The following is a 26845-nucleotide window of genomic DNA, read 5'->3' as shown; positions in this document are numbered from 1 at the left end:
TCCATTCACCACCACCACCACCCCCCCCCCCCTACACACACACACACACACACACCCTAACTTGCTTGGTTTTATAAATAGGATTATGGATGTAGGAGCTTGTGACTGAATTTAATAAAAGTATTCAGAATTAAATATAATTATTTGTCTACTCCTTTATATAAGATTTTAATGCGTTTTAGATTAAGTTTGATAATTGCATCATATAGTAGTATTATTTAATAACATACTTGGAGATTGCTTTGCATTCATATTTTCCTTCCCTTTCTCTACTTTCTTTTAGTGCTTTTTTAGGCCCAAAGGATATATTCCCTTACTCAGAAAATAAGGAAAAGTATGGAAAACCAAATAAACGAAAAGGCTTTAATGAAGGCTTATGGGAGATTGACAACAATCCGAAAGTGAAGTTTTCAAGTCAACAGGTGCGTCATATTACATGATACTTAGTTTAGTATTATGTATGCAGTCTTGGGGAATACTCACTATTGTAGCAGTAGGAAAATACTGATTTAAGAACCATGTCAGTTTCAGATTAAATTGTTCTTATTTGTGAGGTTGAATGTTGACCTTTAATATTTAGATGAACTTTTGAAAGATCTCAGAAAACTGGAATATATTGTAGTTTAACTCCATCTGATTGAGAGTTATATCATTGAATATAAAGCCATATGTACTGTTCTCTTAAATTTAGGTTTATAATTTGAAGAGTGTGTGTTTTCTTACTTGTTTTAATTTATCCATAAAATTGTATTAGAATATAATCCTCAGATGGGTAAATTAAATATGTGACAAAAGTACTTGTAGCACTATGTAAGTTACACTTAATGTTTTTTGTGTGTAGAAGATTAAACCTCCTTTTTATTCTGTTTTTCATGTGATCAGAGTTTTTGTTCACTTATATTAGACTTGAGATAGTAAACGCAGGAAAAGTACAAATAAACCTAAACAAGGAGAAAGCCATAAACTGGAAAATTTGCAAATTTTACTTTTAAATCTCTATTTAAAATATTTATTTATTTATTTATTTGGTTCTTTGCATGTGCCAAGCTTGTTCTTCACTTTGAAAGCTTTTCAGGTGCTGTTCTATCTGGAACATTAAATCATTCATTGATGCTTCAGGGCTCCATTAGATAATCCTAAGTGCTTTTCATTATCATCCAAATCTTAAATTTGTTAAAAACTCATCATACCATACGATAATTGTTTCTGTACTTTATTACCATAGACTATTAACTCCATGAACAAAGAAGTTGCATGCCCATTGTTATATGTTGTGGGCAGAATAGGTTTTCACTAAATATTTGTTGCATGACTTAGATGAGTGGTTCCCCATCATTATTGCTTTGACTGTGTAAAGTGTCCAAATAGGTTGAATTGTTTCCTAAAACTAATATTTTATAGCTTCATCTGAATCCTTGTGTGCTGTGACTATATCTTCATGGTCTTTTTCATCCTCCAGATTGCCCAGCATGGTCACCCTATCCTCTGTTCCTTTGTTCTTATTAATCTTTAAATAATTTTCACCATATATACTTGGAATTTCCCATTTCACAGTGAAATTTTTGGTTGGTGGTATGCATGAAACCAAAAATATGAATGATTGTGCCTATAGAGCTGTAATTTAGGGGCATTTTTATGTGTTTTGTTGTAACTTTATTATAATTTGTGGTTTTATTAGCATTGCCTTTTCTTACAAAAGAGGAAATGGGTTTACAATTTAAAAGACTTGTCAAAGGGAATACAGCTAGAAAGGAACACAGTTTGGATTATAATGCTATCATCTTGTAGATCTGTGCTTACCCTCACTCCCCATTGTGTATTGTGTTGTTGTCTCTGTTATTCATCTTTTTAGTTGGTATTAATGACAGTCTAGGCCCCTAGATCACCTGCTTAAGTATCTATAACCTGGGGTTACTTTTATAATTTTTTAAATTATGTTCTATTGGTTTTTAAAAAATATATTTGTAAAGCATAATTTTTATTGCTTTTTTTACAGAGTGGAAGAGAGAGCGAAAGAGAGATTCATCAGTGAGAGAGAAACATTGATCAGCTGCCTCTTGCACACCCCCTACTGGGCATGTGCCTGCAATCAAGTTACATGCCCTTGACTGGAATCGAGCCTGAGAACCTTCAGTCCGCAGGCTGGCTCTCCACTGAGCCAAACCAGTTAGGGCTAAAAAATATTTTTATTGATTTTAGAGAGAGATGAAAGGACAGGGAGAGAGAGAAACATCAGTGATGAGAGAGAATTATCAATCAACTGCCTCCATGGTGACTGAGTTCCCAAGCTGGGCATGAGCCCTGAGTAGGAATGGAATCAGTGCATGGGAATGGAATCAGTGCTCAGCCACTGAGCCACACCATCTGGGCTACTTTTACAATTAAATAATTATTATTGACTCTCACTCAGTACCTGTTAAATCCAAATCACTTAAGTTTGGGTCTCCAAAGTCTGCATTTTAAATTGAGTTATAGATCAATCTAAGGCTTTATGTCTTACACAGTTAAGCTTCTCTCTCCAGAATATTTCAGTAATTGAATACACTGTGCTATTCTAAACCAACTTATATTGTATCCTCCTGGGTATTTGTTGGTTACACTATCAGAATGGGATTTGTGATTGTACTTTCAGTCTCACTATTTTGTCTTCTCTTCTTGTATACAGTTGCAGGAATTCAATAGCATTTAAAACTTTTTAAATTATATATATTATAAGTGCTCTGTGGAACAGAAATTGTGAGAGTACTTTTCTAACTTTCTTATGAATAGGCTTTTGATTTTTCATTGGTAAAAAAATTTAAATTTGGTAAAAGTTTTATGAAATTAATATAATCAATTGTTCATAGGCATCAGCTAAACAATCAAATGCATCATCTGATGTTGAGGCTGAAGAAAAAGAAATGAGTGTTTCAAAGGAAGATACTGACCATGAAGAAAAAGCCAGCAATGAGGTATTTTTAATTTCTCTTATATTCTAAATCTATTTTGTAGTAAGGAAGAAATTATAAAATGAGATGATTACTTGATTGCAAAGTAGAAAGTAATCTTTAAAGTGGTTGGGTAATGAATGAGATAATTTAAGACTTATTTCCTTGTGTAAATATTAAATACTATATTGTAAAATAGTTTTTGCATCCTTAATATGAATGGATGTTTTATTTGAGGTTATTTTGCTGTTCAAAATATGAGGTCCACCTGTAGGAGAATGGATTATTATTTGTTAGGAATATTTTTAAAGCAAGGTTTTGTGTAATGGATGTACTGGAAAGGTCATTGAACTGAATTTTTAAAAACCTGGGTTTATTTCAAACTGTAAATAAGGAGATTCATTTAACCCTTCTAGGCCTCGTGAAATGATTATTAGATGATCTCCAAAATCCCAGCCACCCCTTAAAATTCAGAACTCTACTGTAGAAAAAGTGATTTCATAAATTTAAATATAAACTTTCTGGTGTGCTAACAAGTATCACTTTAGATTTGATCTGACAGAGAACAGAATTTTTACTTTTTGGCAAATAAACTGACTATTACTTTGACCTTACAATGACAATGTTAAGGCTTTTTAAGAAAATAATTTTATTGATTTCAGAGAGAGGAAGGAGAGGGGGAGAGAGAAACATCAGTGATGAGAGACAATCATTGCTTGGATGCCTTCTGCCTGTCCCCTACTGGGAATCGAGCCTGCAACCCAGCATGTGCCCTGACCCAGAATTGAATTGAACCACGGCCTCCTGGTTCATGGACCAATGCTTAACCACTCATCCACAAAGGCTGGGTAATAATGTTAAGACTTAATGTTTATAATTTCAAAGGTTAGAGAAGCAAAACCAATTTCCCTAGTAGTATTAGTGAAGTGTGCTTTTGACTTTTAGTTTAAGAAATTTTCTTTCAGTCTTGGCAAAATTTATTTTATTTCATCTGTAATTTTTTTCTAGGATGTGACTAAAGCAATTGACATAACCACTCCAAAAGCTGCCAGAAGGGGAAGAAAGAGAAAGGTAATTTTACTGCTTAAATAATTTTTGAGTTGCACTAAGGAAGAGTAGATATAATGAAACCTTACCATTTAGCTTGAATTTTGCCTTTTTACTCATAATTACTTTAATTTTTTAAAGGGTAGGTTTTGTTTATTTATCAAAACTGTCTTTTGTTCTGACTGGTTTGGCTCACTGGATAGAGTATCAGCCTACGACTGAAGGGTCCCGGGTTCAATCCCGGTCAAGGGCATATACCTTAGTTGCGGGCACATCCCCAGTGGAGGGTGTGCAGGAGGCAGCTGATTGATGTTTCTCTCTTGTTGATGTTTTTAATTCTCTATCCTTCTCCCTTCCTCTGTAAAAAATCGAGAAAATATTTTTTTTTTTAAAAAAACAACTTTTTCTTTCTTTCTAATCTTCACCGGGGGATATGCTTCATTGATTTTAGAGAGACAAAGGGGGAGAGAGAGAAACATCTATTGGTTGCCTCCCATATACGCCCCCGTCTGTGTTCATACCTGCAACCTGGTATGTGCTCTGACAGGAATCAACTCAAGACCCCTCGTGCATGGGACGATGCTCCAACCAACTGAGCCAAACCGGCCAGAGCAACACTTTTCTTTTCATAATGATACAGCATCTTTATGATAAGTTAAATGGCAAAGAAAATAAAATTAAGCAATTTTTATTCCTTTTAATGATGCTGTTGCAAGTTTATTTATAAAATGGAAATAATATATACTAATGAGGTAGTGGAGAAAATTAAATGTTATACATATATTCAAAATAAATTACATATAAAATGCTAATATAAGTGTGATCTATTATTATGTTATTCTCAGAAATTTGTTGCATGACATGACAGTTTAGGAAAGCATGCTTTCTATGTTTTTAACTAATGTTTCTTCCCTATATGAAGTTTTTCTGACCAATTTTTATCTCAGGCTGTTGTACGTCAAAGATACAAATAAAATTATAGTTCAGTATCTAATGAGGAAATAAAATAGGAAAACAATGAATTATAGTGACTTTTTATCCTATATGGGAGGTGAGTAGAAGAGGCTATTATAACTTTAACCATATCTTAAATAAAAGGAAGAATTTTGTCAGATGAATGAAGGGACGGACGGGAAGGGCAAATGAGGCAGTTAGAATAATATACAGAGGTGTAGAGAAAATATCATTTCAAGTATTGCATTTCAGATTATCAGATCATAAAGTTAGAGGGAAAAGGGTACACAAAATATTTTCTGTGGGACAATCTGAACTTGATGGGAAGCCATTGAAACACTTTAAATTTTAGATGCCTCCTTGTAAAGCAGTGTGAATGATGGGGATTAGATTGGACTGGTGAGATCAGTTTACTAGTTAATTCATTCAAATTTTAATATTAACTTCACTGGCCCAGGCAGAGAATTGAGCAGTGAAGTAAAAAAGATAAGATCTCTGTTCTTGTTGAAGACACAATAAATACACAAAACAAGAGAGTTAAGTGGGGAGTTATGATAGTGACTTGGTAACTAAGTTATGGACCGCCTTACTAAGGAGTTCACATGAGATCGGAAGGACAGGTGTCTTGGTAGTGTGAGAGATGGGATTTAAGAGCACTTTAGGGAGTAAAGATGATAGTTGATGGGAATGGGTGTGAAGGGTGGGGGTAGAATCTAGTATGACTAAGGTCTTTTGGCTTATATGACTAAATCCAATTCTGAGAATTCAGGAGATGTTGGTTTGGGAGTAGAGGCATGGGAAGGAGGGAGTGAAACACTTGTGGAAATAAGACTAAAGATACATATACAGAATGTCCAAAAAAATGTATATACACTTTAACAGCTGATAGCTCAACTTTGAAAATGAGATGTATTTTAATAAACACCACCTTTATAATTATTCAAAGTGTATTTATACATTGGTGGGGGAGGAGGGGGAAGACACCCTGTGTATATTATTCTGACACCAAGAGGGGGAAAGGTAAAAGTTAAAGAGGCCACCACTGGTATGAAGATGAAAGATTGCTTTTTATAATTCCTGCTATGAATTGTCAGGATATCAAAAGGGAGAACAGAATTTTAAGAATGAGGGTGTGGTCAGTAGTACCATGGTGGAGAGGGTTTCCAGTAAGATAAGTAGCAGGATGCTTTAACGTTAAATGGTAAAACAGATTAAGTGTGCTGGTGAATAATATATTCCATGGTAAAATTACACTGTGTACCTGAAATCTTTAAAGGAAAGGAAAAAGAAGGCAGCAACAGGGATTTGCATGGTTAAGAGTGTTTAAAGTGGAAAAATGCAGTAGAGAAATTAATGCTTCCTTGCAAAAGTAGGAAAGATCCAACATGTAGAAAGATGAGTTATTGTATGTAAGGACATGCTGGATGAGAGAGAAGGGAGGGCACATTACAAACATAGACTTGCCAGCAAGAAGGAGTTGAATGACATTTCATCCTTTTTAACATTAAAGGGAAAGGTGGAGTAGGCTATTAAGAATTTTTACAGGGACTTGGAAATTCCTTCCTGCTGGCCTAAGTCTCTCCCTTCTCATGCACTCAATTCAAAGCAAGGTGTGGTATAAGGGGAGAAGAAAGAATTGCAAATTTATGCTAGTGAGGGGAGAAAAAGGTACTACAAAAGACAGGGTGAATGGGTGGCTTTGAGATCCCAACTGAGATGTACAAAATGAATCCATATTTGTACAATTATTTTCAAGAGGGCTCAGCAGCAGGGAATAATAGAGCAGGGAAAAGAGAGTTTTATAGTAATCCTCTGTTGGGGATATGTGGGACAGGTGCCGCAAAACAACTATGCAGAGGGCTTGAAAATGAATAGGAACACTATATTTCATAAGGTGTGAGTGTGTGAGGGGTGAGATCATGAAGGGAGTAGAGGTAGAAAGTGGAGTAATAAATGAAGAGAAAATGTGTCAAAGGGTTATAGGTTTCAGTGAGATCAGGTAAAATACAGAATAAATTAATTTAGTCAGAATATTAGCATTTAAAATATAAATATATGTACATGTGGAATAATATAACAGTCTTTTCTCTGAATGAAATATTTTTTTGTTTACTTTTATTTTCATGAGGAATGGAGTTTACTTGAATGATTTTGCCATAAGTTAAAAAGCATATCCATGGTAGAGCTGATTTTCCGTTTAGGATTAGGGTTATTTTTATTTCTGATATTAGTTACTGATGAACTTGTTACCTCTTATTAGAATCTCCTCAAAAGATTCATTCTACTTGTACAGTCTTATATTGTTGTTTTTTTTAAATATATATTTTATTGATTTTTTTTTTTTACAGAGAGGAAGGGAGAGGGATAGAGAGTTAGAAACATCGATGGGAGAGAAACATCAATCAGCTGCCTCCTGCACACCCCCTACTGGGGATGTACCTCCAACCAAGGTATATGCCCTTGACCGAAATCGAATCTGGGACCCTTGAGTCTGCAGGCCGACGCTCTATCCACTGGGCCAAAGTGGACAGGGCTACAGTCTTATATCTTGATTTATTTGCACAAGATGTTTTATTTTTAAATATATTTTTATTATTGGTTTTAGAGAGGAACGGAGAAGGGGGAGGGAGAAAGAGAGAGCAATGATGAGAGAGAAACATTGATTGGAAGAGGTTTTATTTTGAAGTGAAGACTCAACAGTTTGAACTGAATTTTATAGAACTTTTACTCTCTTAATGCCTCAATAGAAAAGGAGCACTCATTGTTCTGATATCTGATATCTTTGATATCTGAGAGACTTGGTAAAAACACAGCTCCCTGGGGTAGAGGTAGGTGGTTTGTAGATGCTAAAAATTCTGGAAAACAACCTGAGGTAATGTTTAGGAACAGTTTTCTTGAGAACAATTCAAGAGTTATAGTAGATGAGTTTATTAAGACTTTTAATAATGCTTATTATATGCATCATTATATTCTAATTATAAAGGCAAAAATAATGTTTAAAAAAACTAACAAAAAGAAAATGGATAAACTCTTAGAAGTGGGATTGCTGAGTTTGATTCGTATATTCTTTATTGCCACTGTTCATTCATAAAGATATTATTTCAGAAAGGTGTTACCAGTATATTGAGCATCATTAATTATTATCTGAACTAGAGGCCTGGGGTGGGGGGTGGGCAGTTGGCCGGCCCCAACCCCTGGTTGAACTCCTGGTTGAACGGACAATTTGCATATTAGCCTTTTATTATATAGGATGATTATCCATATCCTTAGCAGTATTGGGCACTATCTCATAAAAGTTTGTAAATCAGATTGTTAATTAAAGAGTCTTAATTTTTTCATCAACATTGGATTGTGCTTGCTTTTTCATTATTGCCTTTATTTTGTTGATCTAGTTACTGTTGAATTCTAAATAATTGGAGGTGGGGCAGCAGCTCATAGTGGTCCTCCCATTCTTAGTTCTCTTTACTGTTTCTTTCTTCCCTTTTCCATTATGATCAAGATTGTACTTCCTTTCTAATTAGTGGTTCCTAACCTTTGTTCTACTTTAATACTTGAATCAATTAAATTGACTCTCATTTGGGGTTATTGTCTCTGGGGGCATTATAATCTGCAAAGTGACATTGGGATTTATTTTCTACACTGTAGTAAATCACCCTGTATGGAAAATAAGAATAACAGTTTTCAGCCCAGCTGGAGTGGCTCAGTTGGCTGAGCATCAACATGTGCACAAAGGGATTGCTGATTCACGGTACATACCTGCAGATCTGATTACTGGTTGGGCACATAAGGAGGACTGATCGATGTTTCTCTCTCTCCCTTTCCCCCTCTCTCTCTCTCTGTCTCTCTCTCTCCGCCTGTCTCTCCCTCCCTCTCTCCGTTTCCCTCTACTCCTCCCCCTTCCCTTTCTCTAAGAATGACCTCAAGTGAAAATTTAAAAGAAAAACAATAACAGACCTTAGTCCATTCAAAAATAAAATGTGTACATGTTAACAGTTTAAAAAACAATCAGCACTTAATTTCTTGAGTTTTCTAATATTAGAATATTAACTTGGGTTTTATGTTGTAAGTGAAAAGTGTTAGCATTTTTAGATATTTAAAGTACATTTATAAAGAATGTATGGGCTGTTACAGTGTAATTATGTTAACACTTTGGTTACTATTTTGCCTTGAGAGTATTACCTTTATGTTTCCAAATGACTTTTTTAGGTTAATAATATCTAAAAAGTGAAGTTTTTGCTTGTTTCATACAATTGCTCACTAAAATTATAAGCTAAGTTGAAGATCTCACTTGATGAGTCAACTTACGAAAAATAGCATATGAAAATTATGCATGTACTTGAATTTGTTAACTTAGAGTGGCATACTTTGACCATTGACTAAAACTGAAATGCCTACTATTTGCTAAACAAGTTAATTAAATCTTTGTGATTCAGGCAGAAAAGCAAGTAGAAACCGAGGAGGCAGGAGCAGTGACAACAGCAACAGCATCTGCTAATCTAAAAGTGAGTCCTAAAAGAGGACGGCCTGCAGGTAGGATTAAAATGTTTAAAACTCTGGCTTATGATTAATGTTACAGATATTTTAAGTGTTGTGCCTCAGATACTTTGGAATAGTTGGATAGGCAACTGGTTATGTATAATGTACAAGTTTTAAAGGAGTTCAATTTAGTTTCTGCTCTATGTAATGAAATGTTTAAGTTTGAGATAATTGCTTGGGACTTGTCATTTTCTGTTTTATCCCTATTGTATTTTCCCCTAAAAGTGGCAAATGAGGCAGTGGTGAGGTTTAAATTACATGAATGATGGGCTCGTTTTACCTCTTAACTTTAGAGATCATAAGCTTTCCAAATGGAAAGCTAACATTTTTTAGCTAGAGGCCGGGTGCATGAAATTCATGTATGGGGGCGGGGCGTGTTTGGCCCTTAGCCCAGCCGGCACCATCTCCAATCTGGGATCCCTCAATCCAGGACTGCTGGCTCCCAACCACTTGCCTGCCTGCCTTCCTGCCTGCCTCCCTGCCTCATTGCTCCTAACTGCTGCTGCCTGCCAGCCTGATCGACACATAACTGCTTCCCTGCCAGCCAGATTGCCCCTAACTGCCCTCCCCTGCCAGCCTGGTCCCTCCCAACTGCCCTCCCCTGCTGGCCTAATTGCCCACAACTGCCTTCCCCTGCTGGCCATCTTGTGACAGCCATCTTGTGTGTTGGAGTGATGGTCAATTTGCATATTACCTCTTTATTATATAGGATTATTACATTATTTGTTTAGACCCTTTACAGTATATTGCTGCTATCAGCATTAAAATTGGATTACAAATTTTTAGTTGTGAATCTACCTATACACATATTATAATATGTATATGAGCATTAGATATAAGTGCAACTCATAATTTTGTCATACTTTGTTAAAACAACAGTGAAGGATGTTCTTTTAAGTGCTCTCAGCCATACTAAGGACAGATTTAAAATTACTGTTATTCTCTCTTCAAATTTTCAGCTGTTGCTCTTTTGATTTGTTAGAGGGATATTATCTTTACAACTTAAAATAATAGTATATCTAATAAGCCACTAAGCAATATTCCTCTAACAGGGATGGGCAAAAGTATGTTTACAATTGTTTATATGGTTATGATTATTAGAACTTAATTAACTCCAAAGAATGTCACAGTACACTTCAATACAATCCATAAGTGCTGATATTGCCAGCCTTCATTATTCTTGAAGTTTACCTGTTAGCTATCCTCAAGCAGAGTTCTTTTTTGCCATCAATAAACCTACTTTTGCCCACTCTGTATATCTTTTGTAATCTTTATATGTGAGATTTATGTTTCAGAGGAAAGCTGGTAGTTAACAGAATTTTTTCCCCCCTGTGAATGTTAGCTACAGAAGCCAAGATTCCAAAACCAAGAGGCAGACCCAAAATGGTAAAACAGACCTGTCCTTCAGAGAGTGACATGTAAGTTCATTTTTGATGTATAAATAGTTATGCAATGTTAGACATCCGACTTTAAATAAGCATAAATCTCTCTGCTTTTTTACTAGTTTTATTGTATAGGATATATGTTATTCTATTTTTCTAAATATTATGAGGAAAACTCTTATTTTTTATTACATAAAGTTAAAATTGATATAATAGAAAATGCAGGGTAAAACAAGTTTAAGGAAATTTTAAGCAAAGTGTTCTTGGAGCAATTTCCACAAATCTTTCAGAATAGCTTACTTAAAAATGCTACTTAGCCCAGCCGGTGTGGCTCACTGGTTGAGCATTGACCCATAAACCAGGAGGTCACGGTCCAATTCCCAGTTAGGGCACATGCCCAGGTTGTGGACTCTATATCTATACCCAGTGTGGGGCATGCAGGAGGCAGCAGATCAATGATTGTCTCATCATTAAATTTTCTATATCTCTTTCCTCCCTTCCTAAGAATGAGTGGCATAGAATTGCAACGTAGTTTTAACTATTGCAGTGAAATTAAGTTAGGTACATATGCAGGTGAGTTTGTTTTTGTTTTAAAACATACCACATAGCCCTACCTGGTTTGGCTCAGTGGATAGAGCATCGGCCCTTGGACTGAAGAGGTCCTGGGTTCAATTCCAGCCAAGGGCACATGCCAAGGTTGTGGGCTCAAACCCAGTAGGGGGTGTGCAAGAGGCATCCAATCAGTGATTCTCTCTCATCATTGATGTTTCTATCTCTTCTCTCCCTTCCTCTTTGAATCAATAAAAATATTTTTAAAATAATAAAAATGAAATGTTTTGTTTTAAAAATGCATACCACGTAAATCTCATTCATCCTGATCCTTAGATGAGTCATGACACATCTGGCTTTTCATGATCAACATAACGCTTTGCTCTAGATACTTAGGAACTGAAAACACAGGTTATCTGCTCTCCACTCCCCTTTAGACACCCATGTAGATCTGCGATAGGGGACCAAAATAAATATTCCCATTTGGAAAGGAGAGGTTTAAGAGGTGCACAGCATTGTTCATAGGAAATTTGAAATTATGCTGGGAACATACTGGGAGATCTCCCTTGATAAGTCTCCACAGACTCCCTTGAATGTATCCTAGTCCATTTTTCTCCACGGCTTTTGGTTGATTCCTCGGAGAGTTCTGTGCTTTTCATTATCATCTTGAGTTGCATGTGAAAAGTTCATTGGCAAATGTTATCCTCCTTACCAGTTGAGCAGTTCTTAGTCTGCTTTCAGACTATGATAAGTTAGAGGCCAAAAGTTCCTTTTTATATCTCCATTACTTTTGAAGTAGGCTGCTGTTAGTTTTGTAATAATACTGTATTGTTAGTATGTGTTGCATTCTAGTCAGCTTTGTGTGCAGTGTGGTCTCACTGTCCAATCTCAGAGGGAAAGTGGGGATAGGTGGGAAGATATCAACCAAAGAACTTGTATGCATCTATAATAATAAAATCATAATATGCTAATTAGACCGAACATGTTTCCGGATGAAGCCAGTGGCCAGAGGGAAGCCAGTGCCGGCAGCTGGGAGAAGAAAGGCCCACCCTTGCATGAATTTTGTGTATCAGGACTCTAGTATGTGCACAATATTCATGGACACAGACAACAGGGTGGTGAAGGCAGGGGGCAGGTGTGCGCTAGAAGGGGTCAATGGGGAAAAAAGGGGGACATATGTAATACTTTCAACAATAAAGACATATTTCCCTACAGGAACCAACCAGTAACCTCCTGTTTCATGGATCGGCACTCAACCACTGAGCCACACTGGCCAAGCATGCTTATCTTTTTATACTTAATTACAGGCACTTTGAGTTGGTTTTCCTGAGAGCACACCTCTTGGTTTCTTTATTCCATTTGTCTATCTGAAGGAGCAAGTAACTAAATTTGAAATCTTAAAGAAAGGCTGGCAGCTTACCCTTAATTGGATCTTTGACCCAGTTTTTGAATTTGAAAAAATTTTACAGGATAGAGGCAACTTTCAACATTGAAATGCATGAAATTTTTGTGTTGGTTTTGTTTTCATATTATTTTTTTTGAACTCATTTCTTAAAGTACCCTATTTATCTTGGTAACAGCCATCTCGAGATCCCAGCATTCTACCTTGAAACCTCTTTACTGAAAGTCACAAGTTCATTGAATGTATTTTCTTGTGAGTTCTCACATGTGACAGTTTTGTCCATCCTATATGATTAGAGAGGAATATGCTAATTATCCATCGGGGCGTAATGACCAGATCACAGATCTGTAGGAGGGTGGGGCAGTGAACTACAAGTGGGCAGCTGAGAGCTACAGGAGGGGGCAGGGGGAAGTAGGAGGGTGAGGCAGTGGGCAGAGAGCTACAACAGGGTGGCAGTGACTTACTGGTGCACAGAATCGTGTGCTGGGATACTATTTATATAATAGAGTTTAGTTTTCCAAACCAGATAGGTTTTTCAAAGCCATCTAGGTCACATTTTATGTTTGGGTTGCTGGTATCACTTGCTTTGTACTAACAGCTTTTTGCTGAGGTGATGGACAACTGCAAAAAGCAGTATCTTGCTATATTTATTTTTAATTCACGCTATATGTAGGCTGGGATTGGCAATAGCCACTCTCGGATGTGGATCTGAAAACAAACTCAGTGGAATGAACAGCTAAACTGTATAGGTTCTTTTGAAACTTCCACTCTCCACCATGGGAACAGCATGTATCTGTCATTGACAGCTTCTCTGCAGTGGGTCCTGAAATGACATGACAGTGGAATAAGCCCAGAAGAAATGAAACCATCTCATAATGCTCATGTAAATTAAGAAATATTTGTTATAGGCCACTGAGATATTTTGGGTGTGTTTACAATAGGCTTTGCTTACTTAAATATTATAAGATTAAAGAAATTTACAAATACAAATTTCCTTTTGTAACTTGACCTACTAAAAAAGAAAGTTGTCACTATGGGGAAACCTGTTTTTCATGGAAGGAGGTAAGGAAGACCATTGAGAAAATTATTTTTTAGCAAGCAGTGATCATTACATTTTTGTAATTTTCTGCTTTGATGATATTCATTAAACCTTGAAATTATCTATTTCTTGCGATTTTAGGATACACTTTCTAATCATATTTTTCTTTAAAAACAGCTGTATGGTATTCCATTGTGTATTATATTTCTTAAGATCCATCCCATTTATAGATCTTTCTTCCCCTCCCCTCCGTTTCTTGGTCAATCCTCACCTCAGGATCTTTTTCCAATAATTTTTTGGGAAAGGGGTGGAGGGAGAGAAGAGACAGAGAGAAACTTCAATGTGAGAGGAACACATCAGTTGCTTGCCTTCCATATGCATTCCAACCAACCAGGGTTTGAACCTGCAACTCAGGTATGTTCTCTTAACCAGGAACTGAACCAATGTTCTAAGCATTTAGCACACTGGCCAGGACTATATGTACATCTTTTTAAATACACTATTTTCTAAATATACATGTACAAATATATTGGTAAGAATAAATTGCTAGAAGCAGATGGGTTGGGACAAAGGTTATTTGCATTTTTAATATCTGCTTCCATCCATAGGGTGGGTAACATTTTTGGGGAGGCAAGTGGTCAGTAGCTAGTAAGAGCCATGAAAATGCTTTTTACATTGTACTCTGTTCCTATCTCAATTAAATTGATTATGATAAAAATATTCACATTTTTGGAAATATTAAAGTTAATTTTATTTCATGCTTTTTCTTCCATCCGTTAAAAGTAAAGGAAGAAATCCATTTGTGTGACAAAAATTTCTAAAGAGTTAAAGGGTAATTTTCTTTCTTTTCCAATTTAATAATATCTCAAGGGTTCAAGGAAGCAAGTCTGGTAGGAGGTTATTGGGCAAATTATTCATTTTCTATTGTTGCACTATCATTTTCTGATTTGTCAAATGGAATGGGTTGGACTAACTTTCAACCCATTCCATTCCACTTTCTTATGAGTTATCACATGTGAGAGTTTTACCTTTCTATAATCTATAATAATAAAAGTAAAATATGCTAATTAATCCAATATCCACAGCAGCAGGGGCCGAGGCAGAGGTGGCAGAGGCTCCTGGCTGCTACCCCAGCGATGGGGGCCAGAACCACTTGCGTGGATTTTGTGCATCGGGCCTCTAGTTGTATAATAATATATTAGAGTTCAGTTTACCATCCAGTTAAAGCCAGGTCACATAGGCCCCTTCCAGCTTTCAAATTCATTGATAAATTGTATAATGTGAAAATTTCAGTAGAATTCCTTAAACAGTAAAAAAGGTTTGTTTTAAAACAGTTCATCCAAACTTCAAATTGTATTTCTTTTTACTTTAGTTGCACACACACACACACACACACACACACACACAATAAGATTATGTGGTTAGCATCATTTGATTCTTCTAGAGCATGTTATAACATAAATACTCAGTTTTATCTACTGTACTTGTTACATAAATACTATCCAATGGTATGTTAGGATTAGTGAGCAATTTCAGTAGGTTGACTTATTTTAGTTAAGTCTGAAATCCAGTGCTGATGGAATGCTGAAGTTCTCAGGGGTAGGGAGTAGGGAGTCCATCACTGTTGATACTACACTTAATTGGTATTGTAGTTTATAAGTTGGGAGCCTTTTACCTTGTAAAGATTTTCTTTTAATTCTAAAATTACAATATTTGATCATATGCAGTTCCCATGCGATTGTATTTTTCCCAGTGTTTCTACTTTTTAAACATAATTTCTTATAAAATATGTAGAATATAAGTTCAAAAGGTTCTGGGACTTTTACCATCTTGCACATTGCTATATCCACAAGAGTCAAGAAAATGGCAACTTGTTATAATATATATATATATATATATATATATATATATATATATATATATATATATATATATATATATAAATAAATATAAATTCTCCTCCCCTCTCGCCCCCAGTGAATAAGTCCCATTATACAAAAGTAAAAAAAAAAAAAAGGTGGGAGGGTGAGAATCACTTTCCTGTTAGCCCAAATCCACTATAGTTTTTGAATCTTGTAATTTATATAAAGGGGTGCTCTTCTCCTTTTGTGACTGGATGATTGACTACCAATTATATTTTATTTAAAAATTTTTTAATAAAAATAAATTATAGCTTATTTTTAAAAAACACTTATTTGGTTGACTGAGTTTAGTTGAATGATAAATGTTAATTATGCATAAAAGTTCATTTTCTATTGTTGCATTCTCTAAAATAGGGTAACTGAAGAAGACAAAAGTAAGAAAAAGGGGCAAGAGGAAAAACAACCTAAAAAGCAGCTTAAAAAGGATGAAGAGGGCCAGAAGGAAGAAGATAAGCCAAGAAAAGAGCCAGACAAAAAGGAGGGGAAGAAGGAACTTGAATCTAAAAGGAAAAATTTAGCTAAAACAGGGGTTACGTCAACCTCTGATTCTGAAGAGGAAGGAGATGATCAAGAAGGTGAAAAGGTAGAATGTTTTAACTATCAAATAAAATATTTATTTTTAGTTTGATAAATAGTTTTTAAAAAATATATATTTTATTGATTTTTTACAAAGAGAAAGGGAGAGGGATAGAGAGCTAGAAACATCCATGAGAGAGAAACAATCTGCCTCCTTCACACTCCCTACTTGGTATGTGTCCTCAACCAAGGTACATGCCCTTGACCGGAATCAAATCTGGGACCTTTGAGTCCACAGGCCGATGCTTTATCCACTGAGCCAAACCAGTTAGGGTTGATAAGTAGTTCTTTGAGAAAGTCTATAAATGTGATTACAAGGTTAACTGAATTTCTTTACCTTTCTGAATAAACTTGTTAGCTATGTTTAAAAGTATATTTTAAACTTTAATTTACTGTGCATTCTAAATTTATTTTGCCTCTTCAAAATTATATGATACTAAGTGTTATAAACTTGTTAAAAATTAAATTTAGGGGATGACATTGTTTAACAGGATCATAGATTTCACTGAAATTCTTACTACTCTTTAGGCATACGCTCTACATTTTATCAGTGTTACTTTATTTGGTTACCAAGTTGCTTAGGAATTTTGTTTAAGCTATTCGTCTTTTTCTTGTATAGCCTTGGAGATATGTAGACCCAGGTTATATAGATCTTTTATTTTTATATGATAACTTGACACTTTAGAAGCCAAAAATTTCAAATTGGATAGATTGAGCAGTGTAGTTGTCACTAAACCAGTAAGATACTGACACTTCATTTTAAGCTAAGGTCATCAATCCTATAGCAGTGCAGAAAATAGATTTTAGTTCCCAGAATCATAAAGGAAGAGTTAAAGTTAGTAAAAACATGTATAATTCTGAGATGAGCTAAATCCATCCTAATTCTCAAAACAGAAGAGAAAAGGTGGAAGGAACTTTCAGACTGCTCATAGGAGGAATATGCTGAAAGGCCAACATGAGAAAGAAGCAGCAGATAGAAAACGCAAGCAAGAGGAACAAATGGAAACTGAGCAGTAAGTATTTTCTTGTTCTAAATTTTGACTTCTTTCTAAAGCTAGCATAACATTTTTAAACAATGACATCTTTTTCCAGACCTTAAGAAGCCTTTTAAAGTGATTTTTTTCCTATTACATAGTCGTAATATTAGTAATAATAATTCTGTTTTAGGATCCCTCCTTTTCTAAGAGGGTGAAATTTACTGAGGGTAATCACCCTTTGTATTTTTAATCTAAACTCAAAGTGCAGATAAGATTTTACTGTTAGTGGCTCTGTAGAAAGTGTCTACATCTTCTACTATTTATTTGCATAATGTTAAATACAGAAAGAATGGAATGAAATATCCTTATTGTCATACCACCAGCAGGCCCCCCTCAAAAGACCAGCAAGAATAACAAAAGCACAGCTGGAAACCCAAAAGCCAGTAAATCTAAAGGCGGTCAGGGTTTGCATTAGATGTGTATAATATAAATCTAGTTCAAACCTGATTTCTCTTAAAGTTCCCATACTTGAAGATACTATATACTTAACATAGGGAATTTTCCTCTTTAATTTTATTCTACAAAATAATTTGATTGGAAGGAAAATGGCAATGATAATTAGGCTTCATGTGTTACATTTGTTTTCCTAATTACCTTTAGACTGTCACTTCTGAGTTCTTTCTCTGAAAAAAATATTTTGCTGGCTTTATTCTGACTAAACTTTTTTTAGTGAAGTGATTTTACAAACATGTTCCAGGTCACCAAGAGACTTATAAGCATCAATTCTTTAGAGTACCCTTAAACTTGTGCTTTTTCTTCATATATTTGTAAGCCAAAAGCCTTTCTTTACAAGTGTAACATTTGACCATCTGCTTTCTTAGTTTGGAGGCTATATAAGCGGTTTCAGCTGCTTGAGGGAGTAATAAAAACTGATCTAAAGCTCAGAAATGGTACTCCCTTTTATCTGTTAGACTAGACTTTGACCATTTCTGTGATTAGTAGTTATTTTTTCTTCCTGTCCTTTTCAAATCCTTTCACTGAAAAGTTGTTGCATTGTTTGTTTTAACTTTATTGTGCTCTCCAAATTAAGATATAAAATTAGCCATTGGTTAGTAAAAAATCTAGCCCAATCCTTCCTTAATAATACGTTATCTTTGTGTTTCAGTTTCTTTTTTAATGTCCTCCGAATGTAACTTTCTTAAATTCTAATATTTGTGTTTTCTTTCCTTCTCCTGTTATTACAAAACTTTGTACTTGGACAGTTTTGCTCTGTAAAGCATTTCAGATGCAGCTTGTGTGAAATGCATTATGCAAAATAAAGTTTATTGTATTGTATTCCCAGCCAAACAACATGTAATCTACAGTAATAAAACATATATCTCATTTTGGGCTCAAAGCATTAATCCAGTTACTGAAAAGAAAATACAAGTGGAGCAAACAGATGAAGATCTTGAGACAGACTCATTGGACTGAATTTCCCCTTCCCCCCCTTTGATGGAAGAATGTTCCAGATACTAAATTGAGGACTTCATTAATGGCATTAATACTGTGTTATGATTGTTAAATTTTCTGTAAGGTACACACTACATAATAAGGTTGGCAAAAAGTTTTTTCCAAGCTTAAAATGAAGCTTTGTGTGTGAAAATTAGAATAAGCTGGAAACATGGTGGTTGTACATTATTTCATTTAGAAAATATAAACTTTAATTTTGTTTCGAAGTTAGGTGTTAAACTGGAATAGTTATCATACCCCAGATATTGGGGCAGTTGTGCCCTTCTCTTGACATTCCTTTGTTGTTTAATTCTTTAGAATCTTAATTGTTTTTTTAATCGAGAGATTAAACATAGCCTTGTTAAGAACAAAAATGAAACTGTAACCAAAATTTTAAAATAAAGTTTTTTTAAAAAAAACACCCTGATTTTTAGATATTTTTTGTTCTTGTCTATTCGAATGTTTATAAGGCTCAAACTCCAAGCAAAGGTACTAGAAATTAATAATTCATTTTAAATGGTTATTTATAATAGCATAGTACCTTTTCATTTGTGAAATGGTATGTAAATGTTAGTGAATATCATCTAAGCTTGACATTGGCAAAAACATTTTTATAAAACAGTATTATCTTTTAAACAGCCTATTTAATGTGGAAATGAGCTTCAAACTCTTGAAATTAACCTTCGGAGATATGGGAACAATTAAACCAGTCTTTTATAATATGTTACTTTTTAAAGTAAGTGTGATGTAGAATTTATGAAACAATTATAAGCATTCTCTTCTCACTGTCAGTTGGCCCTGATACTGGTCTTGCAATGATACACAATTTACTGTTGGGAAAAAAATTGACCATGGCGACTATTAAAACTTTATTTGCGATGCCAATAAAACATTAGATTGTTAGATTATTTACAACATTTTTTTTTTTAACAAGTTCTGCTTATATTTATAGCAATTAATGCTATGGCATTGCAGAGTTCTAAAAATTAGTTACTTATGATTTAGGCTATTGACTTACTATTTTAAAGAAAAAGATTTTAACTTTACATAAGGGATTGTGAACATTTGATAGTCACAAAGTTCCAATGTTTTCAAATATTTGTGTTAACATTTGATAGGCAGAATAAAGATGAAGGAAAGAAGCCAGAAGTTAAGAAAGTGGAGAAGAAGCGAGGTTAGTTATTTCACTTTCTAAGATGATTTAAATTATACATAGAAAGGAAATCAAAACTTTATGTGTAGGTTTTAAAATATGTCATTTCATGTTCTTAAATCCTACAAATAAATTTTAAGTTCCTAATGAATTCTATATATTGTACATTGCCTGTATTATAAGTATGTAATCAAGTGAACTTGCTAACGAGTCATTTATTTTCATGCTCATATGATTAAGTCAAATTTTGGCAACATTGCCAAAAGCTAGATATTTTCCCACTTTTTTTGACAAATCTGGTTTCAGATAGAAATTGTTTTTCCTTAAACGTGTAAGGTGAAGCAGATGTTTAAAAATTAAGAGTCTATTGGGTACAGACTGCTTATTTTACAAATATGAAACTAGATGGTGAGTTTTCCCTTATATAATAAATGTTGCTTTCCTAAACCAAATACTAAGAACGGCAGATAACTTCTTAGTGATGCAGGAAGGTTTAAAAACATTTTTAAAAATTCACCAAATCTTTCCATTATACTTTGCTTGTTATTCAGAAATACTGGTTTTGGAAAAACTGTTTACTGTTTCACATTTTAACTTATAGAAACATCAATGGATTCTCGACTTCAAAGGATACATGCTGAAATAAAAAATTCACTCAAAATTGATAATCTTGTAAGTGTTTACCTCATTTAAAAATACAGTACTGCTTTTATAGCTTCATATTTTCTTAGTTTTATAAATATGGATAAATTTAAAGTAAAAGGGACTATCGCTGGTTACTTTATACTGCCTTGTTATTTGAAAATTTAAAAGTAATATTTAAAAGTAGATCATAAAGGTTGTGGTAATTAACAGTTATAAAATTGCTATTTTATAAAGGATGTGGACAGATGTATTGAGGCCTTGGATGAACTAGCTTCACTTCAGGTCACAATGCAACAAGCTCAGAAACACACAGAGATGATTACAACACTGAAAAAAGTAAGTGATCTTAAGTCATGCCGATTTTTAAATTTCCTCAAAACCATTTCACTAAAAAGTAGTATTTAAAAATCAATTGGGAAAATAATTATGAATGTACTTTGTTTTCTCAGATACGACGATTCAAAGTGAGTCAGATTATCATGGAAAAATCTACCATGTTGTATAACAAGTTTAAGAACATGTTTTTGGTTGGTGAAGGAGATTCAGTGATCACACAGGTGCTGAATAAATCTCTTGCCGAACAAAGACAGCATGAGGAAGCTAATAAAACCAAAGATCAAGGAAAGAAAGGGCCAAACAAAAAGCTAGAAAAGGAACAAACAGGTATGTATGTGGTAAATTCTTTGTTGGGACTGCTTTTAAGAAAATGAACTTGATATATGTTATTAAAACCTTATCTACATTAAATTACAAAAAGGTCTCTTCTGTATATAGCAGAATTTAGTAATATACTTAACCTTAGCTTCTGTTTTTTCTTTTTCAAGGTTAAGTTAAATTAATAGTAAATACTGGTGTTTACTATTAGAGTTGACTCTTGGGCAATGTGGGCGTGAGGGGTGCCAACTCCTTTGCAGTAAAAAATCCATAGAACTTTTGGCTCTCCCCAAAACTTAACTACTAATAGCCTACTGTTGACTGGAAGCCTCAATGGTAACAGTCAACTAATACATAATTTGTGTATGTATTATAGAGTATATTCTTAAAGTAAGCTTGAGAAAAGAAATTGTTATGAAAAACATAGAAAATATATTTACAGTATTCGATGAAATACTACAGTTCAAACCCATATTGTTCAAAGATCAACACTATTATTAGTAGTAGTTATTCTCTTAATTGAAATTAGGAAAAATTTCTTACCTACACAAAAGTAAAGAGAAATGAACTTTCTTTATCCCTCTATCACCAACTTGAGCACTTAATACAACAAGTGATCGTTCTATCGTATAGTCCCATCAAGTTTTTCTGTGACATCCCTGAAGATTATTTCAAAGCAAGTTCTGGATAATGTCATTTGAAACAAATATTTTAGGATGTTATCTGGGATAGACTCTTAAAGAATAATCAGTACCTGAAATTCCATGTTATTGAAAGTCATAGCAGCAGCTGCTTAATGTAGAAAACAACGTTCAGAAGTTGGATTTTTGTGCTCATTTCTTAGGGAATCTATACAGGTTAAGTTTACATGGAAGCCCGTACTGTTTACTTAGTAATAGGGCATAAAATCATGTTAGGAAGTAATATTTTTGACATTTTTTGTTCTAAAATATCATTAATTTATGAGATTTTGTGTGTGTTTTTTCTCTGAAAATATAATGAATCATAATGCTCCAAAGAGCTGCACTACCCTCTTGCTGATAACAGTGACAAATGGAATAATCAAACTAATGATAATACCTCCTGTTCCTGTGACTATGTGCAGCAGCCCTGCTTCTTACTGTGTGCCTCAGATCTACCCAATGATTACAAATAAAACATGTTAAGTGTAAGAAGTTTCAGGGCCATGTTTTATTTTTGACTTTGATCTTTAGAGGATATCTAAAGTACTAGATGCTCTAACAGTTTTTTTTTCCATTGGTCTCCTTCTAAAGGTTCAAAGACTCTAAATGGAGGATCTGATGCTCAAGACAGTAATCAACCACAACACAATGGAGATAGCAATGAAGAAAGCAAAGATGAGACCAGCAGTAAGAAAAAGTGAGGACATGTTTTAATGGGTTGTAATGTGTTTGCTTTTTATATCACATCATTGTTCCAAAGTTGTTTATAGAAGGGATTATATTTTGATCAGTTCCTGTATTCAGTAAACAAGATGCAAATCAAAAAGGCAAAAATCATAAAAAATCTTTATTTCCCACTAATTTGCCACTGTATTCAAAGGAATAGCTAGGCAGGAATCCAGTTTTTAAAAAATAACTATTCTTTCTTGGACTAAATACACTTTTAATAATTGACTTAGGTTCATACTTTCTTGAATTGTGACAGGAGAAAAAAAATAGATCTAGAATCTCAGGATATTTTGTATTATGATACCCACTCTAGATATGGAGCCATAATTACCATGTTCATGGTTTGTTCCACTGTATATTAAGACAAGGAATCAAGCATCCCTTCTAATTCTGAAATTCAGGGAAATCCTGTGTAACATCACATCTTTTCAATAAAGATGGTATATGTTGGTATCACAGGCATATAGCATTTTCATGTTCTCTAAATAAAATCCATTTTAAAATAGGAAATGATGGAAAGGGCCTGATGCTTCCCTGAAATACAGTGCTTGATCTGCATATTATTGGGAAGATAGAACATGGTAAAAGTTTCAACCAAAAATAGTAACTCTAAATCTTTGGTGATTTAAAAAAAATCCCCTAATCCCAGTTGTCACACCTTTTTCCCCCCACTTTTCTTTAGGCCATCCAGTGAAGAGAGAGAGACTGAAATATCTCTGAAGGATTCTGCGCTAGATAACTAGGTTGACATACCTGGAATATAAAGAACATTTGAGAAGTTTGTAATGGTTTTCATTAGAAGTATTTAGACTGCTGAAAGTTTTACATTTTTATAAACATAGGTTTTGATGTTTAAAACTTGTTTTAGGGAGGAAATTCATTAATCTTTGTTTAAAAGTAATTAAACATTGCTTAATTGTACTTGTGCAGTATTAACAGCTCCATTATACAGTAAATGTGAGGGAAAAGTCATTTAGGAAATTTTGAGCTGCTTTTTAAGACATTGGTTGTAGCATATTTTCAATTAGTGTATGTATGTTAATGTGTAATTGATAGTAGAAAAAAATTACATTTTTAAAACTTCTTGTATAAAACTTCCTCTTTTCCCCAATACTGTGGGTTTTGTGCATAGTTTTTACAAACTTGGATTTACCAGACTGTCTTTTCACTGTTTGTGGTTTTTGTAGGTTACACATTTTTATGGTAGATAAAATGTTAGTTCTATATAATTACTCCCTGCTAACTAAAATTAATCTCAGTCTACATTGTGCTATATTATCTGCTGCTTTGTAACAATATGTCGTCTGTATGCCTTTTTGTAAGAAAAACTACATTATCAACTGACATTGAACTAACAATTCCACAAGGTACAAAACTCATGTTAACTTTATAAAGTAATTTAATATTGTGGCTGGCAATTTTGCAGTCACATGACTTTCCTGACAAAGCAGAATGGCTGTATATAGGAATGAATCTGACTCTAGGGTTCAGCCATCTAATAAGATCCTTTATATGAACTGTATAGCTGAAACTGAAAACTAAGTAAGTTTATTTTTGAAACATTTCTGAAATTGTTTTAAAAGTCACCCATTAAAGTCACTGAGTATTTTTTTAATTGGAAAACAATCCATGAGGCTTATACAGTAAATGATATATAAGGAAACTAACCTATTTGAAAATGGCCATATCAAAAAGAATTTTATTTCTAGATCATACATGTGACAGGATTGCAAAAATTGGAAATATTCATTGCTTTGAGGCAGCAGACAAAGGAGTGGTGTTAGGCTTTTATTTTAGTCTGAACATTCACTTATATGGAATAAATCAGGGTGAACCAAGTAACCCAAAAGACTTAAGGCTAACTTTTAACAGATAGTATTTCTAAGATCATTTGATGAGGTCAGTTGGTTTTTAGTAGTTAAAACACTTGTTTTGAAACTATGAATATGGAGAAAAGGCTTTTGCTTAAGTGTTTGCATGTGGCATACATTGTATGCTTTGACTGCTCAGATAATTTTGTTTTCATCAATTGATGAAAAGTTAAATTATTTCAGTAGTTGGAATTTTAATTTTGAGAGGTCTTAATGGAAGCAAGGATTCGGTGTGTTTTGAGGGAATTTTTGCTATTACGTATATTTGTTTGATCCTTAGCACAATTAAGATTTGACAGATTATTCTAGTAAAGCCATAAGTGTTAACATGTAAACTTCTTTTGATTAAAGAATTTTTTTTTAACAAACTGTACTAGTAAATTACTTATGTGCTATGTATAAAAATTCGTTGGAATTCTGGATTTGCTTCCAAGGGAGTAATTTCTTTGTGTCATCACAGATATCGTGTTGTTTGGAGAAACAGGGAAACTAATAAGCTCAAAATGTCAAAAATAAAGGTAATGTTATTTTTGGTTCACCCTCCCTTTTTATTCTGTGACCCAGCAGGTCTTCATAGCTTACCAAGAGTACGTTCTTACAACAGTCTAACCAGTCTTAATCCTCATTTAAAGAAATTTCTGTCAACGATTCACAAAATCTCAGAACTCTTAAGAAAAAGCCATATAAGTAATTACCAAGAACTTTCAGGAGCATTTGCTTAATTTAAATTGTGCATTTGATCAAAATTCCACAACTGGATAAGTCACTTAAAAGATAATTTAAATGAGAGCTAGGACTGCTCCCTTAACCCCCACCCCATATTTTTGGTATGTTTTTATAAAGCATTTTCACAAGAGTAAATTAGGCTTGCCTCAGCAGAATCAATTGTTGATTTTCTCACATGATTTTGAAAACTTTCAGAAGTACCATCTGAATCAGAGAACCTGAATTGGACTTTATCTGTGTCAACAACTTGACTGGAATACTTTTAGCCTTATAAATGCTGTTATGTCATGTGGTTTCAAGGAGCAGGGTAATAAAATGGACCATAGTGTACTCACACACTTACCTGGTTGAAGATGCCAGGTCAAGATGAGGTGGCCTGTAGACAAGCAAAAGCTTCTACAGGGCTCTGAAGGCTTCAATAACAACTTTGTTCCACTGGACTGGCCAGAGAAAGGGCGATCTATTGGAAATAGCAAATCCATAATTACACCTTAAAAAAAGAACCTCTACAAGTATAGGCAGAAATGTGTTCAGATTTGTGCTGCGTATAAACTTGAGAGGATACGACATTGTGATGTGATTGGAATAAATGTCAAATTATCCTTAAAGGGTACTGAAGCCTGAAAAAGATGTTTAAGGAAATAGGCATTGCTTTTATAGACAGCGATTTTGTGATGTCTATATCCATTATTACATCAAAATCTAATTCATTTCTAAATACAGAGGATGTTAATTCAAGTTCACAATATTTTCACATTTGTTTTCTTCATTAGATAAAATAAGTAACTTTAGTCATGTTGTATTTAACACTGAAATTTGCAGCTATAAAATCTCTGACAGAAAGTATGTTTTATGCCAGGGTGAAAGTTGGGATATCTGTTTAACTGATATATAATACATTAATAAATTCTGGGAGTAGCCTCGTTGGATTAGCCATTTAGATTTTACCAGGAAATGAAAGCAGATATATAAGCCTTTGTAACATTGGTGAAAAAAATTAACCTTAAGAAGCAGGATAATATTTTTAGTGATAAAACAAGGATTTCAGTAATAGTATTATTTTAACTAATAGTCTTCTTTATCCACTAAAATAAACTGGCACCAGAAATTATCAATGCTTCTGATAATTTCTGGAATTCTGGTTTTGAGAATATGAAGTGGTGAAAATGAGTTTAAAAAAATACATACTATTGTAAAACCTATAAGGAATGAAGTTTAACAATAAATTCATTTTTACCTGTGGAACTTTGAGGAATTGGTTAAATCTGGTTTTCCAGCAGAATTTTAAATTAGTACAATTTAGCATTGTTGGAAACAGGAAAAGTAAAAATTTAGGTAATAGCTTATTTGGATCAACTTCTCACTTATTTATATTGATTCTCTGGTGTACTGACTGAAATCAGTGAGTAAGAACACCGCTAGACATACTAGAAACAGATGCTGTGGACTTGACACCAATAGACTTAACTGGATATGTTGCATTTAAGTCCATAAAACATTTTACTGCCAACCTTTAAAACACATAGGCTTAGAGGCTTCATCAATATTTCTATGGTAAATGTCTGTTCTTACCCATCCAGGG

At 34.1% G+C, this 26845-nt stretch overlaps 2 protein-coding genes across 6 annotated transcripts in view; one reads left to right on the top strand and one right to left on the bottom strand.

Moving 5' to 3' along the window:
* Positions 1-25610, top strand: part of PSIP1 (PC4 and SRSF1 interacting protein 1) — a 38487-nt gene extending 12877 nt beyond the window's left edge. Inside the window, exons 5-17 of one of the 5 annotated variants that reach the window (XM_084898244.1) lie at positions 284-422; positions 2847-2951; positions 3936-3998; positions 9362-9458; positions 10807-10882; positions 16113-16341; positions 17229-17347; positions 19921-19976; positions 20557-20627; positions 20835-20936; positions 21050-21263; positions 22529-22634; positions 24998-25610. In XM_084898244.1, coding sequence (XP_084754370.1) covers positions 284-422; positions 2847-2951; positions 3936-3998; positions 9362-9458; positions 10807-10882; positions 16113-16341; positions 17229-17347; positions 19921-19976; positions 20557-20627; positions 20835-20936; positions 21050-21263; positions 22529-22634; positions 24998-25259 — 1639 coding nt within the window. In that variant the 3' untranslated portion in view covers positions 25260-25610. Of the gene's footprint in view, positions 1-283; positions 423-2846; positions 2952-3935; positions 3999-9361; positions 9459-10806; positions 10883-16112; positions 16342-17228; positions 17348-18573; positions 19224-19920; positions 19977-20556; positions 20628-20834; positions 20937-21049; positions 21264-22528; positions 22635-23348; positions 24900-24997 lie in introns of those variants that run through there. The other 4 variants (XM_084898245.1, XM_084898246.1, XM_084898247.1 and 1 more) reach the window with 4 other exon arrangements.
* LOC311629810 (histone-lysine N-methyltransferase SETMAR-like) overlaps positions 1-26271 on the bottom strand; it is a 32940-nt gene extending 6669 nt beyond the window's left edge. The window contains exon 1 of the mRNA XM_084898260.1: positions 25607-26271. The gene's annotated coding sequence lies outside the window, so the exon portion shown is untranslated. The remainder of the gene's footprint in view (positions 1-25606) is intronic.
* Between the last annotated feature and the right edge of the window lie 574 nt (positions 26272-26845).

The sequence above is a fragment of the Pipistrellus hanaki genome (assembly GCF_964339955.1).
Source record: "Pipistrellus hanaki genome assembly, chromosome: 11".
NCBI classification, from domain to species: Eukaryota; Metazoa; Chordata; class Mammalia; order Chiroptera; family Vespertilionidae; genus Pipistrellus; species Pipistrellus hanaki.
This window is presented reverse-complemented; position numbering and strand designations above follow the sequence as displayed.